The sequence below is a fragment of the Eupeodes corollae genome, chromosome 2 (genome assembly GCF_945859685.1).
Source record: "Eupeodes corollae chromosome 2, idEupCoro1.1, whole genome shotgun sequence".
NCBI lineage: Eukaryota > Metazoa > Arthropoda > Insecta > Diptera > Syrphidae > Eupeodes > Eupeodes corollae.
In genome coordinates this window covers 4,375,612-4,391,350 of record NC_079148.1, presented here as the reverse complement: position 1 = coordinate 4,391,350, position 15,739 = coordinate 4,375,612, and the positions used below count along the sequence as shown (strand labels likewise).

General features: G+C 34.7%; 1 protein-coding gene across 5 annotated transcripts in view; it reads right to left on the bottom strand.

Annotated features, from left to right (window-relative positions):
• Nucleotides 1-14,693: 14,693 nt before the first annotated feature.
• Nucleotides 14,694-15,739, bottom strand: part of LOC129944165 (leucine-rich repeat flightless-interacting protein 2) — an 83,629-nt gene continuing 82,583 nt past the window's right edge. For all 5 annotated transcript variants that reach the window (XM_056053395.1, XM_056053396.1, XM_056053394.1 and 2 more), the window contains one exon: nt 14,694-15,034. In XM_056053395.1, coding sequence (XP_055909370.1) covers nt 14,924-15,034 — 111 coding nt within the window. In that variant the 3' untranslated portion in view covers nt 14,694-14,923. The remainder of the gene's footprint in view (nt 15,035-15,739) is intronic.

The window sequence follows — 15,739 nt, the reverse complement described above, 5'->3', positions numbered from 1 at the left end:
TTTTGGATGGTGTATCTTGGAAAGGTGGATTTTTAGATAACCTTGTTGAACGAGTTGGATAGCTTTTTTTAGATTTTTTAGATTAAACATTATTTCTTAAAATCCAAATAATTACAATAAGAAAGAAAAGAGGCTGGGATCCGACCCACACTGATAACTTCCCACTCCGTCTGTCGATTTGTCTTGCTTAAAAGTTTGTCTATATGTACTCGTATCAATTTTTACCAAATTTGAGTACTTTTTTTTGTAGATTTTATTTTTTATGAAAAATCGGACTGTTGGATTTTTATAAACAAATTACTGAATATCGAAAACTATATTTTCTGTGAAATAAAATAAGTTTGAAGCCAATATTTTTAATTTTTGAAAAGCTATTTGAGTCGAAATCAATTTTTACCAACTTTTGTTAAATTATTTTTAGGTTTTTCATTTTTTGTACTGTCAATTCGATTTTTTCAAAATTTTACTGAATGTTAACAACAATATTTTTTGAAAGATAAAAGTAAATTAAAGCCAATATCTCAAAGTTTTGAAAAGATATTTGAGTCGAAAATCTTTACCAACTTTTATAAATTTTTTTTTAGGTTTTTATTTTTTGTAAAAAAACTGTCAATTCGATTTTCCTCAACATTTTTCAGAATGTTGAAAACAATATTTCTTTTAAGATAAAATAAGTTTGAAACCTAAATTTTAAGTTTTTGAAAAGATTTTTGAATCAATATTCAATTTTTACCAACTTTGAGTAATGTTTTTTTGAGTTTTATTTTTTATAATAAGACTATCGATTCGATTTTTCTCAACATTTTAACAGATGTCAAATACATTATTCTTCGTTGTAAAAAATTGTTTTGGAGATGAAATCGTATTGTGTTCGTAAAATTTTGGAGGTTACAATTTTTTTTTCAGTTTTTTTTATTTATAAAAAAACCGTTAGATGGATTTTTTTTCAAAATATATACTTCTTTGAAATCACATATTCTTGAATATATTTTTAAATGTAATTTAAAAAATGGGGGAGTCTATTAAATATGCGACATGAGGAAACATTATAAAAATTTTTGTGGTTGTTTGATATACCGGTATAGAAACTTGGTTTAAAAAATGTCCACGTAAAATATAGGGTAGATTTGCCTTATTCCAGCCGTCTCCAGTAGTCGGCCGCCTACCAAGAAATTTGCTGTTATTAGTGAATATTGTAGTGATACTACTCTGGTTAGAGTTTTCAAAGGCTCTGTCATCACTTTCTTACTAGTTACAACATTTTCAGATTCGTTAGGCAAGTATCCTCGGTCAGTTTTTAAGTCATTAGTTGTGCGATCTTGTCGGGACTAGGATATGCTAAGTTTTGGTTAAAAAATCGCTAGTGAGATACTCTTCCAACAGAAGTATTTGTTTTAAAAAAAATTAAGGTAAGTACAATGTATGCATTTATATTTGTTTATTATGTTATATTTTAGCCAAATTTACTTAAAAAGACAAAAAAGGCATTTTTTCCATTTTTTAAGGGGGCCGGAAATAGGACACAGAAAAAACTTCAGTTGCCTTTATTCGGCCACTACGGCCGGAGATAGGAAACTTTATTATTATAACTTTTTTCACTAAATGACAGAAAATGAATGACTGGGTTATCATAAGGCTCTCTGAGCAAATAAAATCGTATTTTGCAGTAAAGTTCCAGTACCGTTTTACAATAAAGATAATAGGTTGCCGAATACTTGAAACTTGTATCCTTATTTCGGCCCCTTTCCAAACAGAAGAAAACAGAAAGAAAAATAAAGTCAATTTTAGTATAGGTAATTATGTTTTATAAAATATTATTTTATATATATTATTGTATTAAAATATTTTAAACATATTTCGGTACTCAAGAAAGAAATAAAGAAAAATAAAATCTTCCAGAAAAGAGAATTGTACAGGCTCTTACACGGAAAAAGATTTAATTGAAGCGTTATTCGAGATTAGGGTAAATAAAATTCCCATAAGAGAAACTGTAAGTAGGTTTTCTATTACTAGAAGCACTCTTCAAGGCCGCATTCATGGCAGAGCATTAGATAAGCCCGGCAAGAAAGGTCCAACTACTGTCCTATTATTCGAAGAAGAGACCAAACTTGTTAACTTTCTTTTCACTTTGGCTAAGTGTAGTTTTCCGCAAAGATCGGAAGATCTTCTTAGCACAGTACAACAAATTTTAACCGATGATGGTAAACAAGCCAGAAAAGAAATGGTACAACACATTCTTAAACCGCCATCCTTCTTTGAGTATTCGTAGCCCTGAATCAATAACTGGAGAGAGCTTGAAGCTCTCCCTCCCAATACTACACACATACTGCAACCAGCCGATGTGGGTGCGTTTAAAAGCCTAAAATCGGATTATCGAAATGTTGTGTGCGAATTCAGCAGGAACAATTCCGGGCATTCTATTAAAAAAGACAACTTTTGTGAAGTTTTGGGCAGGGTCCTCCAGTGCAAAGACAGTACAAAACGCGTTCAAAAAATGCGGGCGCTACCCATTTAATCGTGAAGCTGTGGATTACTCCAAGTGCGTCCAAAACACTTTGGAGATGGTTGACAAGGCTGACAATGGCGCCGGTTTTTCAGGAACCATTTCCGAGAAAGTTATTTGGAAGCAATCAGAGTAGTAACCTCGGTAAACCTCGGTAAAAGATGAATTGAAAATGAACAATATTGACCACGACATTATTTTAAATATTATAAAACAAGCTCAACAAATCCAAAGGAGGGAAAATAACATGTTCTGTTCTGTAAACACGGTCAGCCTGGATAATGTTATTGATATTGAAATCACTTACGAAGTAAATGTTAGTGGCGAATTATTAAAAGTTCCTTCGGACCCAGATACGCTTGGAATTACATTACCATCTTGTGAAATTGAGCATCAGGTGTCTAGAAGTGTTGACATTACCTCGCCGCCAAGTCGGCTTAGTTTCACAGGTAGCTTATATTTTTCATTTGAATGTATCTTTGACCTTGTAACATAATAAACTACTTGTATAATTCTAGAAAGAATTTAAACCCTTTGATTGAAGAGGATAGGAATGATATTACCGATTTAAATGTTACGGACGAAATTTTATTCCAACAAATGTGTTTCGAGATTGTGGGAGAAGTTGGTAGGATTCTTAATTATTTTTAAGTTTAGATATGTGTTTTATTGTTTTTGCTTCTCAAAAGAATCAACTCCAGGTAGAAAGATCCCATTCGAAAAACACCTGGTATATCCGAAGCCTATCCCTAAAGCAAAAAGAAAGTTTCAAAACAGCGACAAACCACCGATGTCGATATCATCTGTGGCTTGGAAAATGTTCCAAAAAAATAAGGAACACTTGAAGCTGCAAAAATCCGCAGAAATTGAAAAGCGGACGCTTGATCGCCAAACGAAAAGGGCAAAAAAGAAAACAAAAAACATCCGAAAAAAGAATGTCCCAAAACGCCCAGTCTGCGATGAAGATGTCCTAACAGACGTTGAGGACGAGGGGATAAAAAAACTAGGCTGTGACACTCTCACAAAATTTCCCTCATTTGAATTCAATTAGTCTTTGGATCTCTGAAGATGAAATAGTTTGCAAAGCTTCAGAACTCGACGTTTGTTATAGAGCCCAAGTCCAGATGGTGTACCTTCTTATATATTGAAAAATGCGCATCCTATTTATCCTATCCTCTTCATATTCTTTTTAGTGAACCGCTTAAATCTTCTTTTCCTGAAATTTGGAAGAGTTCGCACATAACACCGATACATAAAAAGGGTTAGTGAAAATGAAATAAAAAATTATGGTCCCATTGCAAAACTGTCCGTCATCCCTAAGTTATTTAAGTCTATAATTTGTGACAGTTAACATGGCTTTGTTCAAAATAAATCAACAGTTACTAACCTCTTTCATTTCAGTTCTTTTTGTTTAGATTCGTTTGAAAAACGGACACAAGTTGACTGTGTCAAACTTAAATCCCAAGTCCTTAACGATAAATTTGTTTAGTTGGGTTTCGTCGTACTTATGTATATAAAAGATCATACAGCGTAGTTTTTAGGAATGAGCGGTCATCATATTTTTATACCAACTCTGGCGTACCACAAGGTAGCCACTTAGGACCTTTACTGTTTATTTTATACGTTAACAACTTATCTTCTATTATAAAACAGTCATTTTTTTAACTTACGCTGATGACATTACAATTTTCAAAAGTATTGACTCACTTGACGACTGTTTACTCCTACAAGATGATCTAAATAGTTTTCACGAATTATGTTTTATAAATAAGCTTTTACTAAACATTGACAAATGTAAATCAATGTGTTTTACACGCAAACAAAATGTTTTGACTTTCAATTATCAATAAGACTCTTCGTATTTGACTAAATTTTCTATTTTCTCTGAGTTAGGTATTATTCTTGACTCAAAATTACCTTTTACAAATCATTATGACTATATTATTATGAAAAAAAAAAAAACAAATAAGACACTCGGATTTATAAAGCGGTTTTCACATGATTTTCGCGAACCTCATATTCTTAAACTTCAATATATATCATTTGTAAGACCAAAATTGGAATAGGCTGCATAATATGGGCTTCCTTTTATTCAATCCTTATAAACAAACTAGAAGGAGTACAAAGAAGATTCTTGCGCTTCTGCCTCCGTTTTTTCCATGGTCCAATAGGCTCGAACTTCCACCGTACAATCATAGGCAAACGCTTTCTAAACACAGAGAGCAAATTCAGCTGTCCTTTACTATAAAATTGGTCAATGGGTCAGTTATATCGCCATTAATTTTGGAACAATTAAACTTTATTTATAGCTGTTTCACACAACTTAACACAATTTTGCTTTTGTGTCCTTAAAAACGACCTTCGAATTGCAATTCGTTACCTCTCTTGGTGTAGAAACAAATTTTTCGTTTTCGAACGCAAAATCATTCCGTAAGTACTAGATTTCTTATCCGCACTAGAAATAGAGAGTACAAAATATTTTTTTTCGAAAAAATTTGCTTTCGAAACGTATTACAGAGTAGGGCCCCAGTTTGGACATAATTTCTTTTATTAATACTAATTAAACTGAGGATTGCGGCAGGCCTAAGACTAAATCTTTTCCTACGCTGCTCTGAAAACTCCCACTAGCAAAAAATCTAAGGGCAGAAGCTAATTTTAGTATAGAAGGGATTAAGGAGGTGCTTTCATTTTTAAATTGGCCTTCCAACTTGTTTGATATGAATAAAAACGCTTCCTTATTCAGTCGAAAATATGATCTGAAACTTAAGGAATTAGTTAGAATTAAAAGAAATTCCAGTAGGTACAAAATATTTGTTCTACTTACAGATGATTAGGGAGTACCAAGAAATTAGAGTTGTCACGAATATTCTTGTGCAGTCGAAGCATTATTACTTTTTTCTGTAATTTTCGTTTTATCAAAAAAAAAAAAAAAAAAACAAATATATGTTGCTTTTTATTTTGGTTTATTTTGCATTTTTATTAAATATGAAAATTACCAAAAAAAATGTTGTCACCTCGAAAATTGTACGAATACAAAGTGATTTTATCTTTTAAACAATTTTGTTCAACGAAAAATAAAGTTTTTAACATCTGGTAAAATTTTGAAAAAAAATCGAATTGACAGTTTTCTTATAAAAAATAAATAAAACCTAAACAAAAAAATAACAAAAATTGGTAAAAATTGAATTTTGACTCAAATATATTTTCAAAAACTTGAGATTATGGCTTCGAACTAATTTTGACTTATTTCTTATAAGTTTTCAACATTCTGAAAAACTTTGAGAAAAATCGAACTGACATTTTTTTACAAAAAATAAAAATCTAAACAAAAAAAAAATTAATAAAAGTTGGTAAAAATATCTTTTCAGATATTGGCTTGAAATTGCTTTTATCTATTAAAAAATATTGCTGTCAACATTCATTTAAATTTTTAGAAGAATCGAATAGATAGTTTTTTTTACAAAAAATAAAAACTAGAAAAATTTAAAAAAAAGTTGGTAAATGTTGATTTTCGACGCAAATCTTTTCAAAAATTTGAGATTATGGCTTCGAACTAATTTTGACTTATTAGAAATATTGTTCTCAACTTTCTGAAAAATATGACAAAAATCGAACTAAACAAAAAAAATTTATGAAAGTTGTTAAAAATTGATTCTCCATTCAAATATCTTTTCAAAACTTTAAGATTTTTGCTTTAAACTACTTTTATCATTTAAAAAATATTGTTGTCAACACTCAGTGAAATTTTGAGGACAGTCTAATTGACAGTTTTTTGTACAAAAAATAACAATACTTAAAAAAAAAAACAATACTAAAACTAACGACTTAAAAAGCTTTTAAAAATTAAAAATATTGTCTTAAAACTCTTTTTATTTCAGAGAAAATATTGTTTTCAATATTCAGTAGTTTTTTTTTATAAAAATCCAACAGTCCGTTTTTTTATAAAAAAAATAAAATCTACAAAAAATAGGACGACAATTTGGTAAAAATTAATGTTCGGTTCTTGATGTCTCTCAAATTAATTTCATTCATTAAATTTGTAAAATTTTAAGAAAATGCTACTTAAATTGGTAAAAATTTGTTTTCGACTAAAAATCTCGTTTATTTATATGAAAAATTAAAAAATTTTAGGAATAATTCAACTAACAACTTTTTAAACCCTTTACTGCATGGTGGATCATATATGAGTCAAACCGTATTTTTGTCGATATTTTCCAGTTTTCAACTAATTCTGTTGTTTTGTACATACAGTGTGAAATTAGTAACATAAACGCTCTAAATTTTATTGATAAACGCCATCTGTGAACGAGTTTCGGCAACTCATTTTTCCGTCAAACTCGTCACAAAGGGTGCAGTAGGAGAAATGCGTGTTTGAGAAATTCAAAATTGTATAAAAAATATAAAAATAAAATGTAGTGATTGGAAAAAACGGTTTGGATCAAATATGGCACACCATGCAGAAATATACGTTCATTTGAACCAACATGCAATAAGAGCACAAAAGTTGAATACCCCTAATTACTTTTTAATTATTTTATTTTACGACTTCCTGTACGATTATATTGCCCTAGGTTATGTACAACAAGGGCATTCATATATAAGGAATTGTATTTACAATAGGAAGCAAACGATCGTGATAATTTAATTGGAATACGTTACACATAACGGATTACTATAAAAGTGTATTTTTTTATTTTTTTATAAAATTGCAGTTTTTTAAGTGGAAGTAAGGTAGAGTTAAAAAATGTTCATATTTTGTTTTCATAGTTATTTACTCCATAGATGTTCAAATGGTAGACATGTGCATTCAAGAGAACACAAGCGTCCACAGGTTTTTCTCAAAACCCACCTCTGTCTATCAACTCCTACTCTCACCTCCCCGCGGTGAACATCGGGTGCCTAGTACCTCAACTGGAGATTGGGTTCCAACCCCAGTGGAAAGTTGTTGGGGGCAGCAAACGAGAGAGGGGGGGAGAGGTGTTTCCACTAAGGCACCTCTCCTTATCCAGGCGGCAGCGGACGAATTCTCGAGATAGAATCAACGGTGGCGTCTACAGTTCCAGTAAGGTCGAACTACTTAGTGAACACCTTATAGGGCTTCTTCGACATATTCGGAGCCCAGGCCTATAAGGAGCGGTTCATCCGGCTCCCCTTCCTTGGAGTTATACTAAGGATCTGGCCCTCCAGGTTGGGGGTTGTGCCGTCGGGGTGACTTCCTGGCCACGTAAAAACATCATAGTTTCGAAGCAACAACAAGCCTCGGATACGGACGGATTCACTGTTGACAACCCACGCAAACGAAATAAGGACAACGAACTTCGGATATGTACGTGGAATGTTAGGTCCCTTAACAGACCACGTGCAGCCGAACAATTAGCGGAAGCCCTAAACTGCTGCAAGGCAGATATTACAGCCATCCAAGAAGTGCGATGGGATGGACCGGGTAAACGCAAACTAAAAGACTGCGATATCTACTACGGCGACTGCTACCGAGAACAAAGACAGCGTCTATTTGGGTGTGGATTTGTTGTTGGAACTAGGCTCAGGCAAAAAGTCTTGAGTTTCAACAGTGTGAGCAAGCGCATCACGACAATCCGCATCAAGGCTAAATTCGCCAACATAAGCCTAATATGCGCGCATGCCCCAACAGAGGAGAAAGATGAAGACACCAAAGATATGTTCTTCGAGCTCTTGGACAAGACATATGAGCAGTGCCCTGGCTATGACATTAAAATTGTCTTAGGAGATTTTAATGCCAAGCTAGGAAGAGAAGACATCTTTGGTGGCATAATCGGGAGATACAGCCTGCACGACACCACCTCCGACAACGGATTCAGGCTGGTCGATTTCGCTGCGGGGCGAGACGTTCTGGTAGCTAGTACGCAGTTCACGCATCTTAATATCCACAAGGGGACATGGAAATCTCCTGATCAATCAACCGTCAACCAGATTGACCACATTGCGATCGACGCACGACACTTCTCCAGTATCCAGGATATCCGAACATTCCGAGAGGCCAACATTGACTCGGACCACTACCTCGTTGTAGCCAAGGTACGGCTACGGATATCCCGATCCAAGCCAAAACAAGGAGGTACTGTGAGAAGATTCGACGTTAGACGGCTACAATCGCAAGAGACTGCCATGTCCTTTTCCGATCGAGTCTCTAGTAACCTCCTAAGGAGTCCTATGCTTCCTGCATTAAGCATTGAAAACCAGTGGCAACATTGCCTTGCAGCCATCAGAGATGCCGCCTCTGAAGTGCTAGGTTTCACACGGCCACCACAGCGAAACCCCTGGTTTGACGACGAATGCCGGCAAGCGCACGCAGCGAAACAAGAGGCATACAAAACGGCGCTGCACAAAAGGACTAGAGCTGCTCGCGAGCTCTACGAGCAGAAGAGGAGAGAGGAACACCGGCTTCTTAGACGGAAAAAAAGAGAGCATGAGAAGCGCGCGATCGAGGAGATAGAGGGATGTCACAACAGGAATGAGGTTCGTAAATTTTACCAAAAGGTAAAAAAAACCTCCCAAGGGTACCAGCCACGAACCGAAGCCTGTAAAGACGATCAAGGGAACATCGTAGTTGAACCACAGTCGATGCTGAGAATATGGAAAGATCACTTCTCCAAATTATATAACGGCGATGACGAACCGAACTCCGCTGTAAGGGAGATAGAACCACTCAACCTCGGCGACGCAGATCAACAATTCCGCCTACCCGACCTTGACGAAGTGAAGATAGCTATATCTAAACTTAAGTCAAACAAAGCTGCTGGAGCTGACGGCATCGCTGCCGAACTATTCAAAGCAGCAGGCGATGACTTGGTAGGGAGCATGCACCAACTCATCTGCAAAATTTGGTCGGAAGAAAGCATGCCCGATGAGTGGAATCTCAGCATAGTGTGCCCGATACATAAGAAAGGAGCCCCTCTAAACTGCGCCAACTACAGAGGCATCAGTCTCCTTAACATTGCGTATAAGATCCTCTCTGCCGTATTATGTGAACGTCTGAAGCCATTCGTCAACAACCTGATTGGTCCTTATCAGTGTGGCTTCAGACCAGGAAAGTCCACTATCGACCAAATATTCACACTTCGGCAGATCTTGAAAAAAAACCCAGGAGCTTCAAATCGATACCCACCATCTCTTTATCGATTTTAAAGCCGCGTATGACAGCATCTATAGGGAAGAGCTCTACCGAGCAATGTCTAGTTTTGGCATCCCTGTCAAACTTATCCGTTTGTGCAGAATGACGATGGAGAATGCACGCTGCTCTATCAAGGTCGGAAAAGATCTTACCTATTCATTTGATGTCAAAAAAGGTTTTAGACAAGGCGATGCACTGTCATGCGACTTCTTCAACATCGTTCTGGAAAGAATTGTGCAAAACTCAACCGTAAACACTAGAGGCACAATCTTCCAAAGATCCATCCAATTACTCGGATACGCAGATGATATTGACATAATTGGAAGATCAAAGCGTGATGTCAGTGGAGCGTTTTTGAGCATTGCGAAGGAAGCGAAGAAGATGGGTTTAGTGGTCAATGAGGGCAAGACCAAGTATATGCTGTCATCAAAAAAGGACACTGAACGACGACGTCTTGGACAAAACGTCACCATGGACAGCTATAACTTTGAGGTAGTTAAGGACTTTGTCTACCTAGGCACCGCTATTAATGCAGACAACGACACCAGCGCTGAAATCAAACGAAGAATAACTCTTGCAAATCGCTGCTTCTTTGGACTTAGAAGGCAATTGAGAAGTAAAGTCCTCTCTCGAGCATGTAAAATCACCATCTATAAGACACTCATCCCGGTTCTCATTTATGGCGCTGAGGCCTGGACCCTGTCAAAGAAAGATGAGAGCGTCTTAGGATGCTTCGAGAGAAAAATTCTTCGGGCGATTTTTGGTCCCGTACGCATAGATGGAGAATGGAGGAGAAGATATAACGACGAGCTGTACGGGCTGTACAGCGACACTGACCTAGTTAGCAGAATCAAAGTCCAACGGCTTAGATGGCTAGGTCATGTAGAGCGGATGGACATCAACGCTCCAGCCCGGAAGGTCTTCGAATCCAATCCCGAGGGACGGCGCAGTAGAGGAAGACCGCGACTCAGGTGGCGCACCCAGGTGGGAGAGGACCTCAACCAACTTGGCGTGCGAAACTGGAGACAGCTAGCTAGGGACCGAGCTGGCTGGAGACGCTTGTTGGTTGAGGCCCAGGTCCGCCCCGGACTGTAGCGCCACCTTAATGATAATGAATGAGTTATTTACTCGTATATACGAACATTACAGAATTCAGATATGGACCCACATCGGTTTTACGGAAGTATCCATACTACTATCCAAAATTTTCCCGACAACAGCAGTGACGAAGATCTATCGGATCATGAGCACGAGGTGAAAAAAAATCTTCCGCCTCTATATATTCCAGAGTCTGACGAATCCGATTGGGAATTAGAGGATAATATTCCTCTATCCCAGATGATACCTCCCTCAAGTAGAAGTGCGAGAGCTGAAAACCCCCGATGGCGGGATGGGTTTTTGGAAAAAGGTGATCATGAAACCGCATTCACAGGTGATACGACATTACCTGAGGAAATAAGGAGCTTGGCTACGCCAGTACAATTCTACAAGTACTTGTTTAAAGACGAAATGTTCAAATATATAGAGCAAGCATATATCTATCTATGTCCCGAAAAGATTGCCCATATTACAGCAATGGAACTTGAACAGTTTGTTGGGATTTGCCTGTACATGTCCATCGTACAGTTACCATCAACAAGTTTTTTTGGAATGAAAGCCTAGGTTACCCAAAAATTAACTCTGTAATGGCATGTAACCGCTTCGAAGAAATAAAAAGATTCATACATTTCAACACCAACTCGACGCAAGTACCCAAAGGACAACCAGGACATGATCCCCTTCACAAAATAAGACCATTCTTGGACCAAACAAGGCAGAGACTCCTTACTGTCCCTAGAGAAGAGTATATGGCAGTAGATGAACAAATCATACCAACCAAAAGCAGATCATCTATGCGGCAATACAACCCAAAAAAAACACACAAATGGGGATATACAAATTTTGTTTGCAGTGGTAGCTCTGGATTCAGCTACGACTTTGAACTTTATACTGGAGCCCAAGGACATGTACAGTTGGTAACCGATTTGCCAAAGATTAGTACATCCAGTGACGTTGTTGTTCGACTGGCGAGAACTATTCCCGACGGATTCAACTACAAATTATTCTTTGACAACTGGTACACGTCCTTACCGCTGTTGACTTATCTTGCAAAGAAAGCGATTTTACCGCTAGGAACAATAAAAGCCATTCGGATTCCGGGATACAAAGTTCCTACCGATAAGTAATTGAAAAAAAAGGAAGAGGTGCAACTGTGGAAAAACTGGTGACAATTGATAACCTGGATATTTCTGCTTTGACAACAGAATTGTGAACCTTGCTTCGACATATGTCGGCAGCAAACCGTCTTCTGAAGTCCAACGCTTCAACAAAAAAGAAAAGAGCTACCAAACTGTATCATGTCCAAAGGCTGTCATGGAATATAATCGGCATATGGGTGGAGTTGATCTGTTGGATGCTCTTCTTGGCTACTATAGAATACAAATTCTTCTTCCACATGATCGACATGACAGCAGTGAATGCGTGGCTATTGTACAGACAAACGCTTGATGGTTCTGAGGCGTGGCTGCCACTAGCAGATTTTAAGTGCGCGGTAGCCGAAGATTTATGCCATGCCAGCAAACCAAGTACAACAAACAAACGTGGACGACCCTCTTATGTCATGGAGAATAATCTACAATTGAAGAAATTTAAGGGACCTGTTGCCATAATGCCATCGCAGGACGTTCGATTAGATCAATTAGATAACCTTCCTGTTTGGACCACAAGACAGCGGTGTAAGGTTCCAGACTGCCCTGGAAGATCTTATGTGGAGTGCCGAAAATGCAAAGTAAATCTTTGTTTGAATGAGAAAAGAAACTGTTTCACGATATTCCATACTACATAATTTTTTGAATAAATAGTTGATTTAATTTAATGAAAAATGTTTTGTTTCATTTCTGCTCAATGTGCCATATATGATCCAAACCGGAAATCGCAAAATTCTCCACTTTTTTCTCAAAAAAATCTAAATTCCTGAAACACGTGTTTTTTTAATTATTATTAACTATCACATATATTTTTTTTCATGGAGAAAAAAAAATCATGCAGTAAGGGGTCAACCCAACACGAAAACCTACAAACTATTAAGCAAGACAAATCGACAAACGGGATGGAAAATTATCAGTGTGGGTCGCATCCCAGACTCTTTTTTTTTTGTATGTTAGCACTGAATTTCGAACTCCAATTGTAAAGTTCGCCAACCGTGGTGTGTCAAATGTGTTAGTTCGCTAATGAAAATATCTCACTTCAAACGTTCGATTCGCCAACCATAATTATTAAAGTATTAAAGTGAATTCTTCCCTCAACTACAAAACACGAATTAATTTAATTTAAAAAATGCATTATATATTTTGCTCTCCTTTCTCAACATTTACTTGCTGTATATTTTGTTGTTGCTTTGTCATATTAAACAATACAATTTATATATTATATAATATAAATTTATATAAATAAATAATAATAGTAAATATTATATAATATATTTAAAAAAAAAAACATTACATTATAATGGGCTAGTAGTAAATTATCAAAAACGCTTTTCTGTTTGTTTAATTTATTTTAATTTTTCTTTTTTCTTTTTAATTTTATAAAACTATTTAAAATTATGTCATATTTTATTTTTGTTTTTGTTATGTGTATTTTTGTATTAGTTTTGTCAGTTTGTTTGTCTTGTATCCTTTGATTAAAAATTGTTTGTGTTTTTTTTTGTTTGTTTTATAATTAATTATTTTTATTTATTTGTGTATTTTGTTTTTTCTTTGCATTTCTCTATTAAATAAAACATTTGCTTTTTTGTTTAAATTAATTTCCTTAGTTACTTGCTTTGCTAATAAAATTTGAATTTTTTCTATAATAAATTGATTAGTATAAATTATATATATTTTCTTGTAAAATTGATGTACTTTTATTTAGCATTTTTAATATTTATGTTTTTGTATTTATTTAAGTTAAATATTAAGCAGCAATATTGGTGCGACTTTTATATAAAAAATTTATAAAAAAAACAAGAGTTTTGAAATTGTAAACAAAATTGCGAGTTATTTATTTAAATTGTATTTTATTGTTTATGTTTGGCTAAATTGATGTATACTACTAATTTTTTTGTTTTTTGTTTGTTGCTCGCCTTGGGGAAGGTGAATTGGATGAATTTGAAAACTGCCACAGAGGCTACGTTAATACTCTACCAAATAGTATCTGTAGATTTTAATGAATAATTTTCTACGAACCTTCTGCAGCAATTTCTTAACTTTCTAAATTGATTTAATTATTTCTATAAGAGAACTATCTGTACAAATCATTGCAATAATAGTAATAAGTAATAATAATAAAAAAAAGAAATTGGTATAAAGAATTATTTTATTCCAGAGGAAGCAAAGAATATTTAATTAAAATTTCATGTCACGAATTCAAATAGATCGTGTATATAAATACATTTATATTAAATGTTTACCTGAGGTGTACTAAAAAATTTAGTACAACATTTTTGATTGTTTACAATATTTTTTTTTATAATCATCTTACCAAAAATAAATAATCTTAACTTAACCATGCATTAGACATTTATGCAGTAATTTTCTTAAATATATTACTAAGTTTTAGTACACATTTTAGTCTTAAGGCTAAGAGTCTATGTAGAATTTACAATTAAAAAACTGTGTTTTTTTCTCTCTAAATTTGTGTGTATAATTTTAAAAAAGCCAATAAGTGCAAATGAAAAAGAATAATTTGTTGTGTTTTAGTCTACGATAACACTTTGCTTTTGTAAAGAACTTATCTGGCAAGACTACTAGTCGAATTGACTTGACTGTACTAAACAATTTTAGTACACCTCAATGCGTTCAATCTAATTAATGCAAAGTTCTAGTTATGAGGGATATTTTGTATTATTTACATAATATTTTGTTTCGTTTTTTTCTTTTTTTTTAGAACATAAGGAGTAAGTTAGGAGTGGTGATGATGTGCAAAATAAAATAATGACACAATCATAAACAAGGAAGGATGTTTTGTTTTTTTTTTTTTATAAATAAATACATAAAATTCATTCACCATCAATAAAAATCTCATCATCACAGTCGAACACAGTGTTTTTTTGTTTTTTTTTTCTTTTGTTGAAATTTTGGATTTTCAGGGAAATTATTAATTCATATTTTAACTTATGGTTTCTTATTTAGGTTCGGCCTTTCTTGTAATGCTGTTCGCTCGGATTTGATCGGACTAAAGTGTGTGGTCGGTCAGAGTTCTTTGAGAAGAGCACTCTTGGCGTTCTTTAATTTATCCAGTCGCTTTAGAAGGTGATTATTAGATGTTTCTAGTTCTTCTAGTCGTTCCATTGCTTCGCGGTTCTAAAATTGAAACAAACAAAATTAAAATTATTAACTTTTGATGGATGATTTGAAATAAAATAAAAAATCCATGTCAAAATGCGAGAGGACCAGTTTGGATTCAGGAAACACAAACAAATTAAAGGGTGGTTTTTGGAAGAGTTAAAATATAAATGAATTATAATGAAAAAGGAATTTAAAACACAGGAAAAACTTTGTTGCTCAGGTATAAGTTAACAAGAAATTATATAATTAAAAGGGCCTTCATTGATTTGAAGTGCTTCAATCGTTTTTCAGGGCAGTAATGACGAAAAGAAAGCACAAGAAAATTATGTATATTTCCATTTAAGAGGGTGTGACCAATTTGTAAGCTGTTAATTGATTTTGTTTTAGTTTGGTTTGGCATTTCAATAAATGAAGGAACTGATTTTTTTTGGAAATATTGTGCGCACACTAAAGGGGTTATGAATACCCTTAAAATTATTAGATACAGTGCGAGAAACTAGGAAAGAAGGATAGGATTAGAAAGGAAAACCCGATGCACATTCGTTTTGAATGTCTACACATTGTAATGAGTGGGACATATTGAGTCTGGTAACGCATTCCACATTCGTGTAGTTCGGCTAAAGAAAGAATCTTTGTACTTAACAGTTCGTCCGAAATTAGACTCAAGGATAAACTGATGAGCATATCTAGAAGTACGGGTATTACGGTTGAATTGTGTGA